The 25406-nt window shown below is 41.8% G+C and overlaps 1 protein-coding gene across 2 annotated transcripts in view; it reads right to left on the reverse strand.

Annotated features, from left to right (window-relative positions):
- Positions 1–25406, reverse strand: part of LOC146830895 (fibrocystin-L-like) — a 1171295-nt gene that overhangs the window by 183084 nt on the left and 962805 nt on the right. For both annotated transcript variants that reach the window (XM_085605085.1, XM_085605086.1), the window contains exons 69-70: positions 25264–25380; positions 14586–14751 (exon numbers count right to left, since the gene is read on the reverse strand). In XM_085605085.1, the coding sequence (XP_085461211.1) occupies positions 14586–14751; positions 25264–25380 (283 nt within the window). The remainder of the gene's footprint in view (positions 1–14585; positions 14752–25263; positions 25381–25406) is intronic.

The raw sequence follows: 25406 nt of genomic DNA on the forward strand, positions 1-25406 counted from the left end.
ACACATCCATACAGCCACTTAGACACCAACTGACAGACAGATACAGACATTCACACAACCAGTCACTCACCCATACATTCACTGAGACACCTAATCCCTCACTTATACAGGGCCATATTATCAAGATCAGCATTAGAATTATCGCCGCTTTAGCGGCAGGAAACTGCTGCTAATGCGGCAATAATGGGCTTGATAATATGCCCTTGTGAATTCCCATAGAAGCCCATGTTCACACCAGAACATGGGCTTCTATGGGAATTAACAAGGGCATATTATCAAGCCCATTATCGGCGCTTTAGCGGCAGTTTCCTGCCGCTAAAGCGGCGATCATTTTAACGCTGGTCTTGATAATATGGGCCACAGTTAGGAACACACCCACTCAATTATCCAATCAGGCACTCATACACCCACTAATTCCCCAATACACTTTGTTTTATAGCTTAACACTCAGACCTTTTTAAAACACCCATAGTCACTGGATGATATCATCACTGATGTCATAAGTGATGTCATTTGAGATGTCATGAATGATGTCACTGACCATGTCATTAGTGATGTAATGTGGGAGGTCATAAGCAGTGTATTGTGGTGGTGCAAGTTATAGTTAGCTCAGCTAATTATAACAGCTGAATTTCTCTGGTTTTGTTTGAGTGGCACCTGAGCCTATCTATAACATCTCTGTAACCTTTAGCTTTTTCAGCGAATTTCTAAGGTTTTTCTAAAGCTAATTCCTAACTATAACATCCATGTAACCTTTGTTTTTTTAAGTGAATTTCTATGTTTTTTTAACTAGTCGTCGAATTTACACAGTGGTGGAAAAAGGGGGCCAGCTTTCAGGAATCCATCTGTGTAGGACTTACAGGAGGTACCATGAGAGCTTATTGGCCGACAAGGTCCCTCAGGAGTAAAGTTGACTTCTTCTCCCAACCAGTAGTGCACCTTGAGCCTGGTTTGCAGAGTGGTGGAGAAAGGGGACATGGCCTATGAAGGCCTCTTAGCAATCCCACTGAGTAGGACTTATTGAAGCTAACAGGAGGGGTAGTTGGCCCCTAAGGACGTCCTTGGATGCCAACTACCCCTCCAGTAACCTTCAGTAAGTCCTACGCAGCAGAATTGCTGAGACCTGGTAGGAGGCCACGCTCCCTATTCTCTACCACGCTGCAAACATGCCTTCTGGAGTGCTATTAGTAGGGAGATGAAGTACCCTTGGCTAGTGAGGGTCCTTCTGGTCCAACCCCCCTCCTGTGAACTCCAGTAAGCCCCACACAGTGGGATTGCCGAGAGGTTGTTGGAAGCCCCCTTTCTCCACCACTCTGAAACGCAACTCCTGGTGAACTGCTACTTGTGGGATGAAGTCTACTTAAGTCCTGAGTCCCTCAGGAGGCAAGGGGACTTCACCCCCACCAGTTGTGCGCAGAGGGACGCGTTTGCAGAGTGGTGGAGAAAGTGGGCTCTTTCAGTGAATATATATATATAGGCGGATGTAGTAGTGGTCAAGCTGCTCTGCGACGTCTATTCCCAATAGGTATGATCTTCTTCAGGTCTGTTTCCTGCATATGCTATTGTTTTATTGCAAGTCATTATTATGTTTTGAAAACTTCCTAATATCGTTATATGTGTATGTGTGTGTATGTGTATATATATATATATATATATATATATATATATATATATATATATATATATATATATATATACACATATAAATATAAATATATATATATATATATATATTATCTACTGGCGGTCTCCAGTAGATAGTTATAGTTAGGACCGAGTTTTCATGGGAAATCTGAAAATTCTATTTTGAATAACTTTGGCGCCGGTTGACGAATCCTCGCAAAATTTTCAAAACAAATGGGGCGCTCCGCTCAGCTCCTACCCTGAAAGTCTCGGGGTGATTCGTCAAGCGGGGGATGAGAAAAAAGCGGGGTCACAAAACACGTTTTCCCCATGCATTTTCCCATAGGACTTTTAGTCGAAGGTACAGCCCAAATGGCTGAACAGAATATCTTGAAATTTGGCAAAGAGGTAGTCCTCAGGTCAGGCATGTGCATTTTGCATATATTGTGTCAATCTGATCAGTAGTTCCTGAAAATATTGCAGTTAAAAGCACATATATATCTATAAGCGCGCACCGTGCGTGCACCGTGCGCGCACCGTGCGCGCACCGTGCCGTGCGCGAGCGTAATTCTGATTGGTGGTTAGATGTCAGTCAACATTCGAATCGGTCGAAATCAGGAAGTGTCGGACGCCATTTTGTGTGTCGCACTGAAAAAGAAAGGTGGAGAACGTGAAAAGGGGGCAGGGTAGAGAGTTCCTGACCCCCTAGCCTTTGTCAGGGGGTCCCTGAAGGACCCCAAAGGGTGAAAAAAACATTTTTTTTGTTTTTTTTTTTAAATTGCGGGGTGCGCGCACTGTAAAAAAACTTAAAAAAAACATTAATACAAATTTGCAAAACCTTGCAAATTCACTTAAAAAACCATAGGTTTCACACACGTTACAGTTAGGAATTAGCATTTAAAAAACCTTGCAAATTCACTTAAAAAACCATAGGTTTCACACATGTTATAGTTAGCTGGACATTTCACTCGTAAAAAACCAATGAAATTCCCCCGTTATAGTTATTTCAGGTAACTATAACTCGCGCGACCGCAATCCACAATGTGTCATTTCAGATGTCATCAGTGATGTCATCAGTGATGTCACTGACCATGTCATGAGTGATGTAATATGTGACGTCATCAGCAGTGCATTGTGGGCGCGCGAGTTATAGTTACCTGAACTAACTATGACGGGGGAATTTCATTGGTTTTTTACGAGTGAAATGTCCAGCTAATTATAACGTGTGAAACCTATGGTTTTTTAAGTGAATTTGCAAGGTTTTTTAAATGCTAATTCCTAACTATAACGTGTGTGAAACCTATGGTTTTTTAAGTGAATTTGCAAGGTTTTTTAAATGCTAATTCCTAACTATAACGTGTGTGAAACCTATGCTTTTTTAAGTGAATTTGCAAGGTTTTTTAAATGCTAATTCCTAACTATAACGTGTGTGAAACCTATGGTTTTTTAAGTGAATATATATATATATATATATATATATATATATATATTCACTGAAAAAAACCATAGGTTTCACACACGTTATAGTTACGAATTAGCATTTAAAAAACCTTGCAAATTCACTTAAAAAACCATAGGTTTCACACATTTTATAGTTAGCTGGACATTTCACTCGTAAAAAACCAATGAAATTCCCCCGTTATAGTTAGTGCAGGCAACTATAACTCACGCGACCGCAATCCTCTGCTGATGACGTCAGATATTACACCACTGTATTTAGACACTTATTTACCCATGTCTTCTTCCATTAATCTTTAGCTATACATATATTACAAATATTTATTTTTCATAAAGACACATATGTCATCAGTGATGTAATATCTGACGTCATCAGCAGAGGATTGCGGTCGCGTGAGTTATAGTTGCCTGCACTAACTATAACGGGGGAATTTCATTGGTTTTTTACAAGTGAAATGTCCAGCTAACTATAACATGTGTGAAACCTATGGTTTTTTAAGTGAATTTGCAAGTTTTTTTAAATGCTAATTCGTAACTATAACGTGTATGAAACCTATGGTTTTTTCAGTGAATATGTACGGTTTTTTAAATGCTAAGTTATGTATTTATTACATTTTTTTTTCAGGTTTTTCACCGTGCGCGCACCGTGCGCGCTCTGTGGGCACTCGGTGCGCTTTGCGCACCGAGCAACCACGGTTCGGCGTGCGCGCTCCGTGCCCGCACCTCGCGATTTAAATAAAAAAAAAAAAGATGTATTTCACCGTTGGGGTCCTTCTGTGATCCCCTGACCAAGGCTCGGGGGTCAAGAAATGTCCACTCTGCCCACTTTTCACGTTCTCCACTTTTTTTTTAACCCCCTCAGACTGCGAGAGACAAAATGGTGGCCGAAACTTCCTGGTTTCGACCGATTCGAATGTTTACCAACATCTAACAACCAATCAGAATTGCGCTCGCGCACGGCAGGGTGCGCGCACCGTGCGCACACGGTGCGCGCGTATAGATATTGATATGCTTTTAAATGCTATTTTCTCAGGAAATACTGAACAGATTTACACCAGACCTGCAAAAGGCACTTCCTTGACCTTATGGCTACCTCTCTGCCAAATTTCAAGTAATTCTGTTCAGCCGTTCGGGCTGTAGCTGTGTCTAAAGGTCCTATGGAAAAATGCATGGGGAAAACGCGTTTTGGGACGCCCCCTTTTTCTCAGCCCCCGCTTGACGAATCACCCCGAGACTTTCAGGGTAGGAGCTGAACGGAGCGCCCCATTAGTTTTGAAAATTGCGCAAGGATTCGTCAACCGGCGCCAAAGTTATTCAAAATAGAATTTTGAGATTCCCTATGGAAACTAGGTTGTAACTATAACTATCTACTGGCGACCGCCAGTAGATAATATATATATATATATATCAAAATAACCACCTCCACCAGCTTCAATACTCCTGCTGCCGCTTGCGAAGTAGTACACAAACCAGTTTAAGGTGCAATTTTTCATTTATTTGCCCAGAGCGACGGCCATAACGTTTCGGCTCTCCTAGAGCCTTGATCACATGACAGCGTTGTGCTCGTAGAGCCACATATTTAAAGTGCTAGTGCTTGCTACGTTCGACATCACATGGGGAGGTCACATGAGGGTTTTTTTTTTCTTTTCCATAGACATAGTAGAAACAATATAATGACTTCATGCAAACAAAGCTCTTGTTGTCACTGAGATAACACATTAAAGAGTTAATAACAAGAACAATTGTAAATAGTACAAATGTATCTTTGCAATGCTCAAAAGTAAATCATATTATAAAATAGCACCATAAATGCCCAAACATTCTAAAACTCGATTGTATACCATTATTGCCAATTTTACTGCAGAAATCAAAATTTAGAAGCAAACTATTGTTTCAAATACTATAAATTATCTAAGGTAAGAACCATATATTTGGTATGATTTCTACTATGACAGAACGATAAATATGTACTAATACCCCATAACAGATGTACCTGATGGAACAGAGTAACTATGTAAATAAAGTGCATATGTGCCAGTGAAAATAAAAAACTAATGAATGAAATATGTTCTATATAACAATGATTTGAAACCGGACACACCCACCGGTGTGTCACAACTGGGACAATATCACATCTAGTGGCTGCGAACAATAAAGTTTTATAGGAGTAGGTATGCAATAAAATTGACGGTTCAATTGGAAACGGGATGGCGGGATACGGATAAGGGAGGTTACATAGCGTGTGAGGCTTGAGCAGTGTCTCCAAGGATAGTATTGTATAGGAATGATTGACGAATTCAGATGTGCAAATACGCAAGAATTACCAATACAGTACAATATGTCAAAATAAGATAAATAGTAAAATACTAAATAAATAATTGCATGGTTAAAACAATTAAATAGATTAAGACAAATGACTAAAAAAGTTAAAAATTGCCTACTATACATCTGATTCAAATTCCATATAAATACATAAATAAGACACAGGGTAAAATCCGAGAGGGCGAACAGAAATGTATCGTCATCACCAAATGGAAACCTTAGTTCATTTGAATTAAGATTGGACAATAGATGATTTTAAATGCTCAGTTATACATGTGGAATTAGCCCAAGCATGTGTGCAGAGCCTCAGTCATGTTTAAACCTGTTGGGGTCTTAGTATTTAATTGCAGGAGATAGCGTGTTTCTAGTCGGCGCAACTTGGTCTCCCAATCCCCTCCCCTTCTGCTAGGTTCAATGGAGTCAATAACAAAATAACTGAGTCCCTTGATGTCACTTCTGTGGGTTTCTTTAAAGTGCCTAGCTACGGGGTAGGTGTTATCTTGGTTGGAGATCCCGCGTAAATGTTGCAGCACTCGCTTGTGAACCGCTAGTTTCGTGCTCCCCACATAACTGAGATTGCATGGGCAGGTAAGGACATAGATCGCATATTCAGTTTTACAAGTTAGCAACTTGTTAATCTTGTGCTGTTTGTTACTGAATGGGTCTATGTATGTTTTTGTGTTAATGCCATGGACACATGCTTTACTGGTTTTACACTTGTAAAATCCACTATTCAGTTGCAGCCAGGAAGTTTTATTGATAGTTTCAGGACTCGTATTGACCAATGCTTCTCTCATTGAAGGGGCCCTACTGTAGGTGATCAAAGCTCGTTGTGGGAGAAAAGGGCCAATTATTGGATCACTCCATGCAGTGGGCCAATTCCTGTTAATTATTCTCCGTATTTCCATTTGCTGCTTGCTGTAACCCATAATGAATCTAAAGGCATCAGATGAACTGCTGTCCTTCCTCCCCTGATTAGTCTGAGTTGTGGCCATACCAGTGACACTGATAGTGGATGTTAGTAGTTCATCTCGGCTAAGGGCATTGGATCTAGCAATGGCACTATCAATAACGCTTGCAGAGTAGCCTCTCTCCCTAAACCTTTGCCTGCTTAGTGACTGAGCTGCTTTAAGGTCCTTTTCATTGCTACAAATACGTTTGAGCCGCAGCATTTCACCATAAGGTATACTTCTAATCAGGTGGGGCGGGTGGGCACTGGATGCATGAAGGGTAGAGTTGCCAGCAGTCAATTTGCGGAACAATCTAGTTTCAAGTTGGCCTGCCTGTATATATACTTCAGTATCTAGAAATGTAACACTGGATTGACTGCAGGTTGCTGTGAAATGGAGGTTCAAGTTATTGACATTAAGATTCTCAATAAAATTGTGTGCCTCTTCCAAAGACCCATTCCATATAACAAAGAGGTCGTCTATAAAACGCAACCAGACTATCACATTATCTTTAAGGCATTTGGCATGATCCCTCTGAAGTATCATTTCCTCCCAGTAACCCATGTGGAGGCAGGCATAGCTTGGGGAAAAGCTAGCCCCCATAGCTACGCCCCTCAGTTGACGGTACAGAAGGCTATTAAACATGAAATTATTGTTCAGCAGGCAAAATTCAAGCATCACGATCAGCATCTCATTATAAGTTTCAAATAGAGCGGGTTTCCTTGATAAAAAGTGTTTGATGGCATGAATGCCATCATTATGCCCAATACTCGTGTAGAGTGAAGTCACATCAAGTGCCAGCATCCAGTATTCATCTTTCCATTTAACCTTATTAATCTTGCGCAGAAAATCCCCTGTATTCTGTACATAAGAATCCAGTGATTTTACAAAGTCTTGTAAGAAAAAAATCAATATATTTTGATGTTTTTTCATACATGCCCTTCCGGGCTGAAATGATGGGTCTGCCCGGGGGTTTGCTAGAATCTTTGTGCACTTTCGGAATAAAATACAGGGTGGGGATGACTGGATTGTCATTTTTCAAGTAATTGTACTCCGTTTCAGATATGAGCTTATGTCTCCTCCAGCTCGCCAATTTGCTCCCAAATTCATTGTTGGATGCCTGAATGACTGCCGCAGTTGTGCGGGTGTAACAGACCCTGTCATTGAGTTGGTCGAAGGCATCATGATCATAATACTCCTTTGTTAACAAGACAATATTGCCCCCTTTGTCACTTTGACGGACAACGATCGTCTTATTGCCTTTGAGTTTGGAGATAAGTTGATGATATTGCTGTGTTTGCCGATTATATCGGCGTCGTTTATTTAGAGTTTGCATATGCAGTGTCTTGATTCCTGCAATTACATTTTCATTGAAAATATCAAGGGCATCTCGTGGCATAATAGGGTTATATGTCGATTTGGGTCTGAACGGGGTAACCAGCCCCAGCAGATTGATACCAGTCCGAAGATTAGCTTCATTGCTTCCGCCTGTACCCTCAGTGTCCCATAGATCCTGTATGGCCTCCTGCAGGGATGTTTCATGTGCAATGTCAACAGTATTGCGTCGATTATTTTGAAGTGCAAAAGATTTTTTGAGCTTCATCTTGCGTACTGCTTTATATAGATCGAGGCGCGTGGCGGCATAGTCAAAATCATTCTGCGGTGCATACGATAAGCCTAAGGAGAGAATTCTTTTGTCACCCTCCGATAGTTCCAATGGCGTCAGGTTGATAATGGTATTGGTATCCTCAAGGATTACTGGTTCTTTGCCCAAAATCCTCTTCCTCTTCTCCTGTTCAAGCTTGAGGCTCCTCTTCCTCGCCCTCTGCCTCTGCCTGGATTTATAATTTGTTCGTTTGCGTCGCGATCCATAGTTGCTGGCCTCGGGCGTAGAGTTTGCCTCCTCTCCACGCATAAAAAATTCATTTCTTGAGCTGGAGTCGGTTTGGGAATCGCACCTGCTGCCAGATTTCCACGCAGTTCTGATTCAGAGTCACTGCCGCCCAGGGAACTAAGGTCTGATTGAATGGTGTCGTTGGTGTAGGTAACTTTATTTACGTCCCTGCTGGGAAGACTTGCTTTGGGTTTAGGAACACGCAAAGAATCATATTTCCTTGCGAATGTAAAGATCTGTCCCAACTGGTAGTCGTTGCGATCACGTTGAAATTTAAATGTCTTTCGTTCCATAATTTTCATCTCTTCCTTCTTGAGCCAGGCAGCCATATCATTCCTCAATCTCGTTTTTTCTTCAACTTTATCAATTTTGTCAAGATCCTCATTTAGTTCATCAATTTCTTTGAGTAACTGGGCCCTATCGATATCAGCGTATTTTATTATAATCAACACCAGCTTGCGCGAGGACTCCAAGTTCGTTTCTGCCCATTCACGCATTAATTCAGGGTTCGGATTTTCATAGCTGGGGGCCGTTGTTATCCAACAAACACCGATGCTTCTCAAGATGCACTCGATAGTGCGTCTGCCATTCGGCATCAAGGTCCAGCCCGCCCCAGCCATCCAAGTTCGTTGCATTGCCTGACGCGTTTCTGTGGCCAACGTACCACTTCATCAGAGGCATTTCTCCTGTATGCATTGGAGTGCTATTTATACTCTTTATGTGACTACACATCCCAGCATGCTGTCTGAAGAAATCAAATACGCAGATGAACCCATGAGGGGTTTTTCAACCAATCAGCATGCAGTATAATGAGCGCTCAAATGCGTACAGGAGAAATGCCTCTGATGAAGTGGTACGTTGGCCACAGAAACGCGTCAGGCAATACAATGAACTTAGATGGCTGGGGCGGGCTGAACCGGGATGCCGAATGGCAGACGCACTGTCTACTGCATCTTGAGAAGCTTCGCGTTTGTTGGCCAAAATTATGACACGAGTGCCCTCCTGTGCAAGATGCACCATCTCCTAGGAATGAGAGGCTGAGGGAGAGGAACCTTCCTTCTCCGGTTTCCAGCACAGTGCGTCTTGATAAAAAGTGCCTGCTACCATCACATCCAGATCCTACCAAGGATTCTAACTGACTCTCTGAAATCTGTATGCATTAGAACCTACAATAGGTGTTCAATGAAAGCTCGATGTGACTACACATCCCAGCATGCTGTATGAAGAAATCAAATATGCAGTTGAGCCCATGAGGGGTTTTTCAACCAATCAGCATGCAGTATAAAGAGGGCTCCAATGCGTACAGGAGAAATGCCTCTGATGAAGTGGTACGTTGGCCACAGTTAAGTGTCAGGCAATACAACAAACTTGGATTGCTGGGGCGGGCTGAACCATGATGCCAAACGGCAGACGCACTGTCGAGTGCATCTTGAGAAGAGTCAGCGTTTGTTGGATCAAATTATGGCACGGTTGCCGTCCCGTGCAAGATGCACCATCTCGAAGGAATGAGAGGCTGAGGGAGAGCAATCTTCCTGCTCCTGTTTCCAGCACAGTGCGTCTTGATGAAAAGTGCCTGCTCCCATCACATCCAGATCCCACCAAGGATTCTAACTGACTGTCTGAAATCTGTACGCATTGAAACCTACTATAGGTGTTCAATGAAAGCTCGATGGGACTACACATCCCAGCATGCTGTATGAAGAAATCAAATACGCAGTTGAACCCATGAGGGGTTTTTCAACCAATCAGCATGCAGTATAAAGAGCGCTCCAATGCATACAGGAGAAAAGCCTCTGATGAAGTGCTACGTTGGCCACAGAAACACGTCAGGCAATACAACGAACGTGGATGGCTGGGGCGGGCTGAACCGTGATGCCGAATAGCAGACGCACTGTCGAGTGCATCTTGAGAAGCTTCGGCGTTTGTTGGATAAAATTATGACACGGGTGCCGTCCCGTGCAAGATGAACCATCTCAAAGGAATGAGAGGCTGAGGGAAAGGAACTTTCCTGCTCCGGTTTCTAGCACAGTACGTCTTGATGAAAAGTGCTTGCTCCCATCACATCCAGATCCTACCAAGGATTCTAACTGACTCTGAAATCTGTACGCATTGGAACATACTATAGGTGTTCAATGAAAGCTCGATGTGACTACACATCCCAGCATGCTGTATGAAGAAATCAAATACGCAGTTGAGCCCATGAGGGGTTTTTCAACCAATCAGCATGCAGTATAAAGAGCGCTCCAATGCGCACAGGAGAAATGCCTCTGATGAAGTGGTACGTTGGCAACAGAAACACGTCAGGCCATATAACAAACTTGGATGGCTGGGGTGGGCCGAACCATGATGCCGAATGGCAGACGCACTGTCGAGTGCATCTTGAGAAGCTTCGGCGTTTGTTGGATAAAATTATGACACGGGTGCTGTCCCATGCAAGATGCACCATCTCGAAGCAATGAGAGGCTGAGGGAGAGGAATCTTCCTGCTCCTGTTTCCAGCACAGTGCGTCTTGATGAAAAGTGCCTGCTCCCATCACATCCAGATCCCACCAAGGATTCTAACTGACTGTCTGAAATCTGTACGCATTGGAACCTACTATAGGTGTTCAATGAAAGCTCGATGTGACTACACTTCCCAGCATGCTGTATGAAGAAATCAAATACGCAGTTGAACCCATGAGGGGTTTTTCAACCAATCAGCATGCAGTATAAAGAGCGCTCCAATGCGTACAGGAGAAATGACTGTTAGAGGCTGTTAGAAGTTGCACTGCTTGTGTCAGTGGAGAGGATGTGGTGTAAGGGCATGAGCTGCCAACTTTATAGACGGTGGGAACCAGGTTAGAGTCTCGGCATCAGCGTCAACATCCTGTGATATTGGGCAGATCACTTAATCTTCCTGTGCCTACGATTCAGCATCTTGAGACCCTCATGGGTGATTTGCCACGCTTTACAAATCCTGAATTTATTTAGTGCACAGTTGAAGGTACCCTTTAAGGGGGGAAAAGGGGTTGCATGGATGCCAGAGACAGCATATCCACTGATATACACCATGGAGCAAAGGTGTGTGCGAGATGTCCAGGATAGGGTTTATATAGGAAAGGTTTATTCCCAGCACAAAATACTGTGCGCAGCTACGGTTTAAAACCATTCCAGCATTGCCTTTGGGCTAGACAGTACAGTACAGATATAAAGTTGTCACAGTTCAAAGAAACTAAAGCGTATGTGCAATTTTAAACCTGCCTCCAGAAGGCGTAATTTTTGGGTACAAATTTCTGTCTACCATATTTGGTAAATAGGGTTTTTTCTGTTAATAAACATGGATGTTTGTGGAAACGGCCATGTACCACCCATCAGATGCTCCCTTGACATAAAGTAGTGGAAAGTATCGCAACATGTTACTTTGCATCAATGGTTAATTTGTAAAAAAAATAAGCGCTGGGGTTCTCTTCAGGAGGCACCTTCCACTAGCCCACTTCTGCTGTTAGCGCCACCTAAAACAGAACCAACTACTAACCATGAAAGTGGAGAGAGGGTGTGGCATATTAGCTAGACCTGCCGATTTCGGAACTGGGAAACCAGGTTCCAACTCTGCTTAACATCCTGAGACTCTGGGCAAATCACTGAATCTCCCCGTGCCTACCATTTATGGAAGTGTCCTCAACTGGTGCTCATGAAAAGCGCTGGTGTTGATGATTAAGTGCCAGTGCTGAGCACCAGACACCACAGACTCAAATTAAGCACTGCTTTTCTTTACATTAATTCTACTTTTTAGCACAAATCATGTTTTGTGCTGTATAGCAAATACTGTCAGAACCTTGTACCAGGTGGCATCATTTTTTGTGAGTTTGAACTTAGCACAAAGCCTTGATCAATTTTGCCTACACATGAGAAAGCTGATGCAGCCTTAGGGAAAAATGAAGAAAATAGAACTAGAGCCCTCTTCCTGGACTTTCTTTTCCTCTTTTGAAGGCTCCATCACCAATACAGAAATTCAAAAGATGCTTGTGAGGGCTGTCTATCACAAACGACAACCATCACAACCTATTCAGACACCCACACAGACTTTTTTACGGTGACATAAAAAGAGGCAGTGAAAATGGACAATGTGAACTCAATCGCGGCTGGCATGGCTCGTGGGTGTGGGGATGGGGGTCACACTCGGAGTCGCAATTCGAGGAAAAGGAGAAAGAAAAACAAATCACCTACCTTGACGCCGCTTGGCCCCACTTCTTCTGACACAGGAACAGGAAGCAGGCAGCCAGGCTCCCTGCCCTAAGCCAATCATGAAGCTGCAGTGCAACGTTGTGATTGGACTGAGCTCCGTTACACGGCACTCAGCCAAGGGCTGGAAGGGTGGGAATGTTCTCCCTGCTGGTTGTAATGCAGCCTGCCTGGAGAAGAGGAAAGTGTGCATGACTGTTTTGGGCTGCCCGAGAGGGCCAACCAAACAGTCAGTGTGCACTCAGGAGTGGGCAAACCACTTCTCCACTGCCCTGCTTGCAGAGCAGCAACCCCCCAGCCACCCTCCCCCCAAACAGCAGCCCAAAACACATAAAATGATTATAGATGAAAGTTAATATCATTTTATGATTTTCCATCTCACACTGCTTGAAAGTAGGCCTGGACGGTAAATTCCGTTCCGCTGGCGGAATTTGCAGAATTTGGGTAATTTTGCGTTCCGCGGAGAACGCGGAATTGCCAAAAATTCCACGATCCGCGGCTTCGCGGAATTTTTTGCTTATTCTCGCTTTCAAAATGCATGTTCACGAGATATTTCCCCCCAAGCATGCAAATAGCGTTCGCGAACAGGAAAAAAGCATCGCAAATGGGCAGAACAAGCAATTCCGCGTGTTCGCGGAACTCTGCGTGCTCACGGAGATTTTTTATTGTTTCGCAGAGCTTTGCTTAGCGCGACTACGCAAATTCTGCCCACCCGTACTTGAAAGCAGTGGGGCGATACTCCTCCACCATAGCAGATGAGCCGCCACTGTGTGAACTGCGGCAACAATGCTCCACTTTCCATTAAGGCAAGTGGATGGCAGGATATTACCTGTTTTACAGGTGCATTATCACTTTGAACCAATAAATCATTTATATTATAGAAGTTAGATATGTGCCCCCCTGTTTTTTGGACACCTTTGCCCACATACCCGCAGTATACACTCAAAAGTTGGCGAATCACAACAGTATTCTGTCAAACAAGTCCTGATGTTGCTTGGCAAAGGGAAACGTAGTGTTTCCTGGTCTTTTCTAGCTGAGTTTTTTCTTTGTGCTTTGTTGTTTGCAGAGATACATTTTTGGGCTTTCTCTGTGAAATAGATAAGCCTATTATGTAGCATAAAGTAAAATGATGTGATTCCTCTTCTGTACATTGTACCTATACAATGTGTTTTTCGGCTTAAGAAAATGCAAATTAATGCTCAGAACCGTGTTGAATGACCATTTCTTAGAAATTTGCTAATTAACATTTTTTCTTTTTATAGATCTGAGGCAAATGGAGTCTGTACTGTGTGTACAGAAATAGTGCCCACCCAACCTCACTTCCATTTCAATACTCTTAGGGGCAGATTTATGTTGCACTTGCGCCACTGTTGCGTCACTTTTGTGACGCAGCAGCGGCGCAAATCCTGCGCCATGGTGCGGGGTATTTACAACGTGACGCATCTGGGAGATGCGTCACGTTGTAAAGCGCTGCGCCACATGTAGGCGTTCCAGGGCAGGTGGGGGCGTTCCGGCGCAGGAACGCCTCCTAAAAGTGGCTGAGTGAAATCTACAAGATTTCACTCAGTCACTTTTAGGCCCATGCTGCGTCAAAACCCTGCGCCTGCTTGAAGCAGGCGTAAGGATTGATGCAGCATTGTACAGATAGGGCCCCCCAGAACATTGCTGGAGCTGCGTCGCGCTTGCGACGCAACTCCAGCAATGCGCCACTTTTACGGCACAGATGCGTCACGCATCTGTGCCGTTTTTGCCCCATGGTGCGCCGCATTATAAATGCGGCGCATCCATGGTGGCGCAGCTGTGGCGCATAATAATTGGCGCATCCCTGCTGATATGCAGGGATGCGCCAGTTAACATAAATCTGCCCCTTAGTGCCTAATTTTCCGTCAATTAAACCAGTAAGCCTGACTTCTGATACTTGACTTTTATGTTCAACAACATTTGTAAACCTGGGCAACTCACGTTTCCTTCCTTTGTTCAATTTTCCATATGTGTGTCACTGGTGAGAACCTACAGAAGAGCCAGGTTTCCTGTGCACTGTACGTAAATGATCATGCATAATAATATGTTCACAAGGGTATGGATTTCAGTAGGATACTCTGTGTTACAAATACTTACCCTGCATCCGGTCTGTGTATGAATATCTTTGCCTCGTTCGCAGTGTCAGCCATCTGTATCCCTGACACGTGCACAGGGTGCTGGAGGTCTTCATTCAGGGGATTCGTCATAAACATCACATTTGTTTCGACTGAACAGACATTCTTAAATCCAACGAAGAGAGAATCTAAAAACAGGCAAATGCATTATTGTTTATATGAATATGTAATTTTCTCAGTCGCTCTAGGTTTTACAGCACCATCTTACCCTGGGGTTCCTTTTCATTAAATTTAAGTTTTTTTTTTTTATAGAATAGACCAACAGGTTAATAGATGTCTCTAAAGGACGTGTTTATTGTTTCAGGTGAGAAGTTACTGGATAACGTATAAATCAAAATGAAGCCCCTGAGTTTCTATGACAACAACAATTAAGTAATATTTTTAAATTATTTATAAAAAAAGGGAGCGTCCCAGCGTCACTACAGCATCCTGTGATTCTGTGCAGATCACTTAATCTGCCCATGCATAAAAAAAAGTCGATCTTTTGTATGACATTTAAAGTCAACGGATCGGGAGGAACACATTGTGTTAACTTCAAATGAAACTTTTCTTATTGCCCTCATGGGATAATGTTGGACACCAATGACATAAAGCAAGTGAAAGTTGTACCTGGGTAATTTGAATTGAAGGGCATGTGTGATTTACAAAACAGTAATAGCTTTGTGTTTCCCAAATTCTACCAAAGGTTTCTTTTGTATGGTCAAGCAAAATGACATGTCTAAAAATATAACAAATGTGTAAAGGATGGGAATCAGGTTGATTCGTTTATAATTCAGATTTTGACATTGATAATTATGAATTAGATGTTTTCCCTCGTGAGTCAATAAAGGGATAGGGCGAGGAAGATTAACACCAGAAAGCGTGAAAGAAAATAAGTAAGCTCCTCAAGCAACATTGTAATATGAGCTGGTGATGGAGAGAAAGGGTTAAACAAAAAGAACAGAACAGAGTTGGAGAACATTAATTAACAATTCTGAGAGTATGCGCCCAGTGTCAATTTTTGTCCGGAACAAAAGGATCTACTTTGAAAACGATGACATATGTGTCCATAAAGAGGCATAATACCTAAAAAAAAAATGCACCAGAATTGCAGGAAAAGCTTGTAAAAAAAAAGCGTTATTTCTTGCAAAAAAGACTGTAAACAGAGTCTGTTATTGCCCAAGTATAATCATTCAGAGAAAGGCAATGAAGGTTGGGGGAACAAATAAAACATATTAAAAAATAAGTAACATGAAAAATAGCAAGTAACACAGGAGTTGAGAGGGTGTGGCGTAGAAGCCAGAGCTGCTGACTCGAGCCATCAGCACAACTGCCTGTGATTCTGGGCAAATCACATATCTCTCTGGATGATAAACTGCTATATAAAACAGAGACAAAACTTTATGAAAAAATAGTTCTCCCCCAAGTGGATGTTAACAGTATTTTAGCTACAGGAATGTGATACGAAACGCAGACAAGGAACAAGCATTGGTAAATGCAGGAAAATATGCTACAGACAATAGAGATGGAGGACAAATGACTGGCAAGCGCAAGCACCAATGAAAAGCCAGGAAAGAGAGGAGCTGGATGTAAGCCCCTTTTAAGTTTATATTAAAAACTATGGATTCCTCGAAACCCTAAAACCTGAAAAGGGCATCCTAAAAGTGACATCTGCCATTTTAATTCCTGTACGATTATCTGCCTTACAAATGTGTGGGCAGTGCTTTTTTCCCAGTCAAGAAACAGATCTTGGAACACTTACGGTCGATTTAGAACCATGATACTAGCTACCCTGTAGCATGGCATTGTAATCACTTTCATGGCCCCAATTGTAATGTCAGTGTATACTTTGGTATTGACAGGGTCCCGGTGAATATCCACTCAAGGAGGAGGAGGTGACAGAGAACGTGCCCTAAGATGGTTGGAGTCAGGGTACATGGTTCACCTTAACAGCAAGTACCCAGGTGGCCTGAATCAAGATGAAGGTCTTCATGTCCATTTGGGCTAGTTTCATGTGCACAAGTCTGACAGACTCTGGTCCCCAGCTTGACGAATCACCCCGAAACTTTCAAGACAGGAGCTGACCTGAGTGAAAAATTAGCTTTGCAAATTCGTGAAGATTCGCAAATGGCGCAAAAGATATTGGCAAAAGAAAAAACGCTTTTTGAATAGAAACGAGGTCTTAACAATAACTACCTACTGGCGACTGCCAGTAGGTACATATATATATATATATATATATATATATATATATATATATATATATATATATATTCCCCCGTTATAGTTAGTGCAGGCAACTATAACTCACGCGACCGCAATCCTCTGCTGATGACATATGTGTCTTTATGAAAAAAAAATATTTGTAATATATGTATAGCTAAAATTTAATGGAAGAAGACATGGACAAATAATTGTCTAAATACAGTATTAGCATCAGCAGAGGATTGCGGTCGCGTGAGTTATAGTTGCCTGCACTAACTATAACGGGGGAATTTCATTGGTTTTTTTATCAGTAAAATGTCCAGCTAACTATAACATGTGTGAAACCTATGGTTTTTTCAGTGAATTTGCAAGGTTTTTTAAATGCTAATTCCTAACTATAACGTGTGTGAAACCTATGGTTTTTTCAGTGAATTTGTACGGTTTTATAAATGCTAAGTTACTTTACGCCATTCGTGGCGTGCGCGCCCACTTAACGCAGTTCGTTCCGTGCGCGCACGGTGCGCTTCGCGCACCGTGCGCGCACAGTGAGCCCAGCGCACAGTGCGCCCACTTTACGCAGTTAGGGCCGTGCACGCTGGGTGGGCATGCGGTGCGCTACGTGCACCGCGTGCCCACGTTACGCTGGATGGGCCATGTATGCACGGTGCGCTTCCCGCACCGTGCGCACATGGAGGACATATTATGCGCTTCGTTGTGAAAGGTATTGTTTGATTTTTTGTTGTGCTATGGAAATGGTGATATGCCATGGGCAAATGGTGCCCTTCGGGCACCATTTGCACACGGGGTGTGGAGAATATGGATATTTTTTTTTTTTGCAGTTTTTTTACCGTACGCGTACGGTAAGCGTAATCGGCGATTTTTCGAAAAAAATTAAAATTGCATTTTTGCCCTTGGGGGTTCTTTGAGGACACCTCCATCAAGGCTAGGTGGTTGGGAGCAGTCTAAACAGCCCCTTTATATGTTTTTTACATTTGTTTTTCTTCCACCCCCTCAGAGTGCGAGATAGAAAATGGCGGCCGCCGCTTCCTGGTTTCGACCGATTCGAATGTTTACTAAGATCTAACAGCCAATCAGAATCGCGCTCGCGCACGTCACCGTACGCGTACGGTAAGCGCACGGTAAGCGCACCGTAAGCTGGCTCAGATATATATATTGATTTAAATGCTATTTTCTCAGGAACTACTGAACAGATTTACACCAGACCTACAAAAGGCACTTCCTTGACCTGAGGACTACCTCTCTGCCAAATTTCAAGTAACTCTGTTCAGCCGTTCGGGCTGTAGCTGTGTCTAAAGGTCCTATGGAAAAATGCATGGGAAAACGCGTTTTGGGACCCCCCTTTTTTCTCAGCCCCTGCTTGACGAATCCCCCCGAGACTTTCAGGGTAGGAGCGGAGCGTAGCGCCCCACCTATTTTGAAAATTTCGCGAGGATTCGTCAACCGGCGCCAAAGTTATTCCAAATAGAATGTCGCGGATTTCCTATGGAAACGTGGTCCTAACTATAACTATCTACTGGCGACCGCCAGTAGATAATATATATATATATATATATATATATATATATATATATATATATATATATATATATATATATATATATATATATATATATATATATATATATATATATATATATATATATATATATAGGTAGTTATAGTTAGGACCTATTTTCCATAGGAAATCCGCAACTTTCTATTCCCAATAACTGTGGCGCCGATTGACGTATCTTCGCAAAATTTTCAAAACTTTTGGCTAGCTCCGGTCCGCTCCTATCCTAAAAGTCTCAGGATGATTCATGTAGCGGGGGCCGAGAAAGAAGGGGGGTCCCAAAACGTGTTTTCCCCAATGCAATTTCCTATAGGATCTTTAGCTGCAGCTACAGTCCGAACTGCTGAACAGAATTACTCCAAATTTGGCAAAGAAGTAGTCCTCAGTTCAGACTCGTGCCTTTTGCTTAAATGGTGTCAATCTGTTCAGTAGTTCCTGAGAAAATCAAAATCAAAATCACATATATATCTGGACAGAGCCTAACCACACATCTCATCGTGAGATCTGATTGGCTGTCAGCACTTCATCCAAGAAGTGTTGGCAGCCATCTTGGGACCAATATACATGATAGCACCTCACAAGAAAGCATTGCAGTTAATAGAAGGTTTTAAGACTTTAGTTACATTATAAATCATTTGTTGATGGTATCATACTCATTTTAGGAATTCTGGTGTGTTCTAAGGTGATTTTACCATGTGAAAAAGCCTTCTGCTGGGATATCATGATTCATGTTCGAGAGAAAAATATTTTCTCATGCTTTTACCGCAGAGGTTTGGAAGGTGATCTATAAGCTAACCTGAGAGCATATTTTCTGTAAATTCACATTATCATCTCTCAGTCGCGAGAGAATGAAGTCTGACATTCTCAGTAAAACATGTACATCCAACAAGGGCAGAGACTGTCAGTTGATTCCTTTGTGTTCTACTGCAGCTTCCCAGAGTGTTCTAAAGAACAACTAGAGCTAGAACAAGTGAGATCTCAAATTCAGACTGAAACAATCACTTTGAATACCAGCAGCAGACTTCCCTGGTGAGCAGTAGCTTTACTACAGTGATCTAATGAGCAACTAGAGTGCTAACATTCTGAATTTATGGCAAATGTGTGACATATCTGAATGCCTTCTTGATGGAATCAAAGTAAAAAACTGAAAGTATTCCTACTGAGGAGACTGTAGTAAAAAAGGATATTAGGAAACTTCACAACAAATAAGTCTCCCAAGATGGCCACCAGAGACAAAAGAGCCCAAATGTAGCACAAATATCACCCAGATGTAGCCCAAGTATAGCCCAATGACAAAATGTCCCAGAGTGTTCTAAATAACAACTAGAGTGCTAACAGTCTTACTTATGCCAAAAGTATGGCACACCTGAAGCCATCTTGATTGGAATAAAGTGGTAACACTTAAAACATTTAATTTGCCAAGGAACAAAATGAGGGTGTTCATTTTGCCATAGAAATTATATTTAATGCTGCAGAAAGAAAAATTAGTGCACATTTTGACTTCTCAAATCCTCTTCTATTTCATTAAAACATTCTGACATGCTGACTGAAACACGCACTTTGAATACCAGCAGCAGACTTCCCTGGTGAGCAGTAGCTTCACTACAGTGATCTAATGAGCAACTAGAGTGCTACCATTCAGAATTTATGGCAAATGTGTGATACATCTGAATGCCTTCTTGATGGAACCAAGTAAACAAGCATTTAAAATGCAATAGGTCTCGCCCTTGGTTAAGTTAAAGCAATTCTGTTTGTAATTAGGTGGCTTTTTAGCTTTGCTTGTATTAGTGTTTTTCAAACTTTCATGTACATAACATGCATATGTATGCATATATGTATATGTATATGTATGCATGCATTTATATTTGTATTTATATAGATATGCAGATTATTTATATGTTTATATATGTATGTGTATATATATTCACTGAAAAAAAACATAGGTTTCAGAGACGTTATAGATAGAAATTAGCATTTAAAAAAGCTTTGAAATTCACTGAAAAACCATAGGTTTCAGAGGTGTTATAGTTAGCTGGCCATTTCACTCATACAAAACCATAGAAATTCCTCCGTTATAGTTAGTTCTGCTAACTATAACTCGCGCGCCCGCAATGCACTGCTGATGATGTCACATATTGCATCATTCATGACATGGTCAGTGACATCACTGATGACATCCTCGAGTGAATGTAGATTAGTTTGAAATGTATATATGTATTATATATATATATATATATATATACCAATCTGTATTGAAGATTGAGTGGATATATAACTGTCTGGATGGAGGATTTAGTAGCTGTCTGACTGTCTGTTTAAGTGAGTAATTAAAAGTGTCTCACTTAATACATGGATTAGTAACTAAACTATGTGAATGTGTGCATCACTGTCTCTGTTGTTGTATAACATGCTGCACCAGTTGGTCACTAACTACATGAGTGTGTATATTAGTTATTGATTAGTTGGGTGAGTATTTGTATGGGACACTGAGTTTGTGTGTGGTTGGATGGGGTGTGTGTAACTCTATGCATAGATGTGTGAATGGTTGATTGACTAGGTGCATAGGTTTAAGAGTGCATGTGGAAACAGTTGTTTGGGTGACTGAGTGTATTTATTTGTTGTGTTGATGAGCGAATATATGTTTTAGTTGTACATCTTCAACAAAGTAAAAAAATAAAAGGCATTGTATGTGAGAGTTGGTGTATATAAATAAGTATGTGTAAGAGTCAGTGATTGTTAGAGTAACTATATGAATGAGTGTATAATTGTAATGGTAATTTTTTAACATATTAACTATGAGTTACTATGTGTTTGAATAAATGAGGTGTTGATGGATAATTGTGTTAGTGAGTAAATTTAAGTGCAATACATTTTTTTTCATGAGTGAGTAGGATGACTGCATAACCGACTAAGATGACTGCTGATGTGTCAATGTCTATATATGTGTACAAGTGCATTTGATAGTGTTCTATTAATTAGTGACTGCATGTATAAATGATTCTGTTGTTGAATGGGTAGTTGTGTGTGTAGACTTAGGAATCAGTGAGTGGGTATGTAGTAACTAGTATTGGTGTGTCAATGGTTTCAAATATGGTACTTTGTATTTTACAGTGAGTGATGAAAGGTTATACTAGTGTATGATGAGGTGTATCAGATTGTCACGTGGATGATGTCATCAGTGATGTCATCAGTGATGTCATTTGAGATGTCATCAATGATGTCACTGACCATGTCATGAATGATGCAGTATTTGACATCATCAGCAATGCATTGCGGGCGTGCGAGTTATAGTTAGCAGAACTAACTATAACGGAGGAATTTCTATGGTTTTGTACGAGTGAAATGGCCAGCTAACTAAAACACCCCTGAAACCTATGGTTTTTTTCTGGGGGAAAAAAAGAAATATATATATATATATATATATATATATATATATATATATATATATATATATATATATATATATATATATATATATATATATATGTTGTGGTTCAGCACAAAACCAATACTGCTTGACATTCGCAGTTTCAGGGATATGTTATGGTGTGCATTTTGCGCTGCACACTATAACTGAGTATTTCAGACATTTTTTCGGTTTTATGTTGCTAAACTATCACTGACATTCAATTGGTTTTTTATCAATAATTTCATGATTTTTATGATGTACCACATTCACCAGCCATGTAACCATTCTGCGCTGTGCACTTCATTTGGCCAGGCCCTGTGCATAATCTGCTTCGGCTATGCACATTGGGGGTTGATCATAGGGCCTTGAATTTGCTGGCTGCCAAATTTCATACAGATTAATCATTTGGATTTGGATGGTGGATGGTGGTAACATCCTCCTGCATGGCCGCCCGGACACAGTGAAGTTTAATTAGCTCTCCTTTCCAGCACACACCAGCTTCAAAATCAGCATCATCATATACAAAGCCATTGCAACCAGCAGCCCTGCTCATCTTGCAGACATGCGCACCATCACTGGCACATTTCTTGCCAGGACACCATGAGACTGGAGACTAATAAGTGTAAAAAAGAAACAACCAGGCAGCAGCCTTTTCCATCTATGCACCCAAGATCTGGAAAAACATCCCCATTTACATTAGGACAGCCCCAGTGATGCTCTGGTTTGGGAAGCGTTGAGCACCAACCTCTTTAAATAACTCTACATCACAATGCATTGAGCGTCCACCACCCAGCTAGTTCTTCTATCATTTGATGACTTATGCTTGCCTTTGACCATGTAAGTGCTCCAATACCTTTAGGCTAAATTCATGCTATAGCAATACCGTGTACATACATACATAAATACATACTAGCATACAAAATCTCAAAGCACTTATTCATCTACATAGTGGACAGAACTACAGAGCTACAACATGGGGAAGGGGGAAATCCCTCATGGGTTTATCAGAAACCATTAAGAGAGGGCAATTGTGACTAGTTTTGGTTCAGCTGCACTTTGAAATGAAAATACATTTTAGTTAGCTTTTATCTTTGGTGCTGTTTGACAAATCTGCAAAAATGTAACACATCTTTATGAAACTGGATATTTTTCGGCATGCCAGTTTTGCATAGATCCATGCAGGGGGGAAAAACTAAGGGGACAAAAATGACGCATTTCCCATTTTAGCTCTAATAGAAACAAGCATTGGCATAGCCAATAGGTCTCGCCTTTGGGACCGCATAAGTATTTAGCCATGCAGCACACAATAAACCTTGAATGATTTGATAATGAGAGAGTGTCCTGATTATGAATCTACACCTCCACAGGGCCTAGATATTGTCTTAGGCTTCTACACAAGAACACCACTCTTGATGAATACTGCTTCACAGGTAAAGACATATTTTAACCAGATCCCCCCCATTGGCCTAAACAGGACTTTATTGAATCACAGTGTAGTAGGGGTTTATGCACTTATCCAAGTAAAATGGAAACCACCAGCTTCCGACGTCTGCCATGATTGGATAGATCTTGTTTATGAACTCCAGTACAAAGACGTAAACAAGACGGAATGGAGCAAACTGGACATTGTCAATGCCACCAGTGTGGAGGTGGACTTTTTAGGGTGGACGGAGAGTATGAATTCAGAGTGAGGTGCTGTGGAACTTACTCTGAAAACTTTGGGGAAATGAGCAAAATACGCTACAGATCCTTGGCTCAATTTTCCCCAGGGCGTTTGCTCCATGAACCAGAGGGGCTAAACCAGTTCTGGCATCCCGCGAGTGCTGCGTGGGGCAGTGCACCCTTTGCATTAGTGAAACTGCTTATCCAAGCCTCCTCGTGGGGCTTTGTGTCACAAAACAAATCTAAAAAAAATAAACAAAAGCCAGACATGCAGGCAGGTGGGGTTTGTTTTCATTGACAAATGCATGTGTCAGCACCGGTTATGGCACTGTGGGAGGTATGCCGGGGCGGGAGCATGGTGAACATGGCGGGAAGGGGGGCGGGAGCATCGTGAACATGGCAGAAAGGGGGGCAGGAGCAAAGTAGACAAGTGAGTACATGGGAAAGACACCATCTGTTTAGGGGGGACTTAGCGGGGGCTTGGGGGTAACAACAAAAGTAATTTACATGCTGTTCAATTAACAACAATTCAAGAAGGAACTGAAGACCTGGCTTTTCGACTAAGACGAGCAGCTAGTGCCTGGCTAACCTCTTGGGTGACAAGTAGCGTTTTAGAAATATGACTTGATTGATTGACAATTCAGGCCAGCATTGATCGTAGTAACACGAAGAAGTAAATACACTGTACTGTATTGTTCTAGTTAGTGCTGTTGATATTATTGTAAAACTCCGCACAGTACTGAATTGTACCGGCTAGGATGGTTTACAATAACATAAAGCATGAGCAGGATCAGTACAGGTGAGGAGTCAGTGTTTCTCAAATACCATAAGGTTTGGAATCGTATCGGTCACTTTTGTTGATTCTGTTGTAACATGTCTACTGCACTGTTCAGTTCAAAGGCAGGATTGGTGATTTCTACATTACTGATGTACAAGACAGGACAGAGGGCCACTACTTAATTTGTGCCGGAACATGCAGGTGGGAAGGACCGACACGCATTTTCTGAGTGAAGCATACTTTCTAATATTTCTGTAAATCCTTTCACTAGTTTTTAAGATAATAGCATTTGGACGAGGTATCAGGTTGGCATCGATGAGTTAAAAATTAGAGATATCTTGGCTGGAAACCCATGAATTCTGTCAATCATATTTCATTCTCTCATGAGATGCGATTGGTAATGAAGGACTTGAAGTATTTTTTCCCCATCTTGGAATCTGCAAATGCATTCAAACTCATGAGTGTCATGCTGTGGAACAAATTTCACACAGAAAAGAAGAGATGCGATGACCAATTTTGGGCCCAAAATATGGGTAGGCAAGTAAACAGAAACGTGTGAAAATCGATCTTATTATGAGAAAAACACATTTTGCGAATAATAAACTAGCAAAAGCAAAAACATCGACAGTACTAACTCAAGATTTAGAAATTTGGAATACGGGTTGGTGCAGACCCTGCATCCAACCCCACCATGGTTGGCTGAAGGCCATGTGCTGCAGCGTCTAAGCAGGGGCCATTAATCACAGTCCCTGAGTCCAGTCCCGCTATGTACTGCAAAACGCCCATAGGTTTAGTCTACTGAATAACAAAATGAAAACATTGACTGCTGGGGGTGTCTAGGTACTCCTCTACCAAATACGTTGTCAAATGTTTGTGCAAACAGTGGAGGGGCAATCACAATAACATTTGCGGCTAATGCCCATGATGTGTGTTGTTACGTCATTAAGACATACAGGGTAGAACTTTTGTAAAAGATCACGATGAGCCATCAGAGTGGAAGTAACACAAGGAAGGCTAGAACAATGCACACCTACCTTCTACAGTCATCAAGCCAGTAATAGCATTGTAAGACACCAGGCCTGCATGGGGACTTCCAGGTGCCCCATTGTGTCCAGAAGCAAAGGTTGGCCAGCAGATCCCACTTCTACCACCTATAGTGTGAGAAGAGAAACACATT

Source organism: Triturus cristatus, chromosome 5_1 (genome assembly GCF_964204655.1).
Source record: "Triturus cristatus chromosome 5_1, aTriCri1.1, whole genome shotgun sequence".
NCBI classification, from domain to species: Eukaryota; Metazoa; Chordata; class Amphibia; order Caudata; family Salamandridae; genus Triturus; species Triturus cristatus.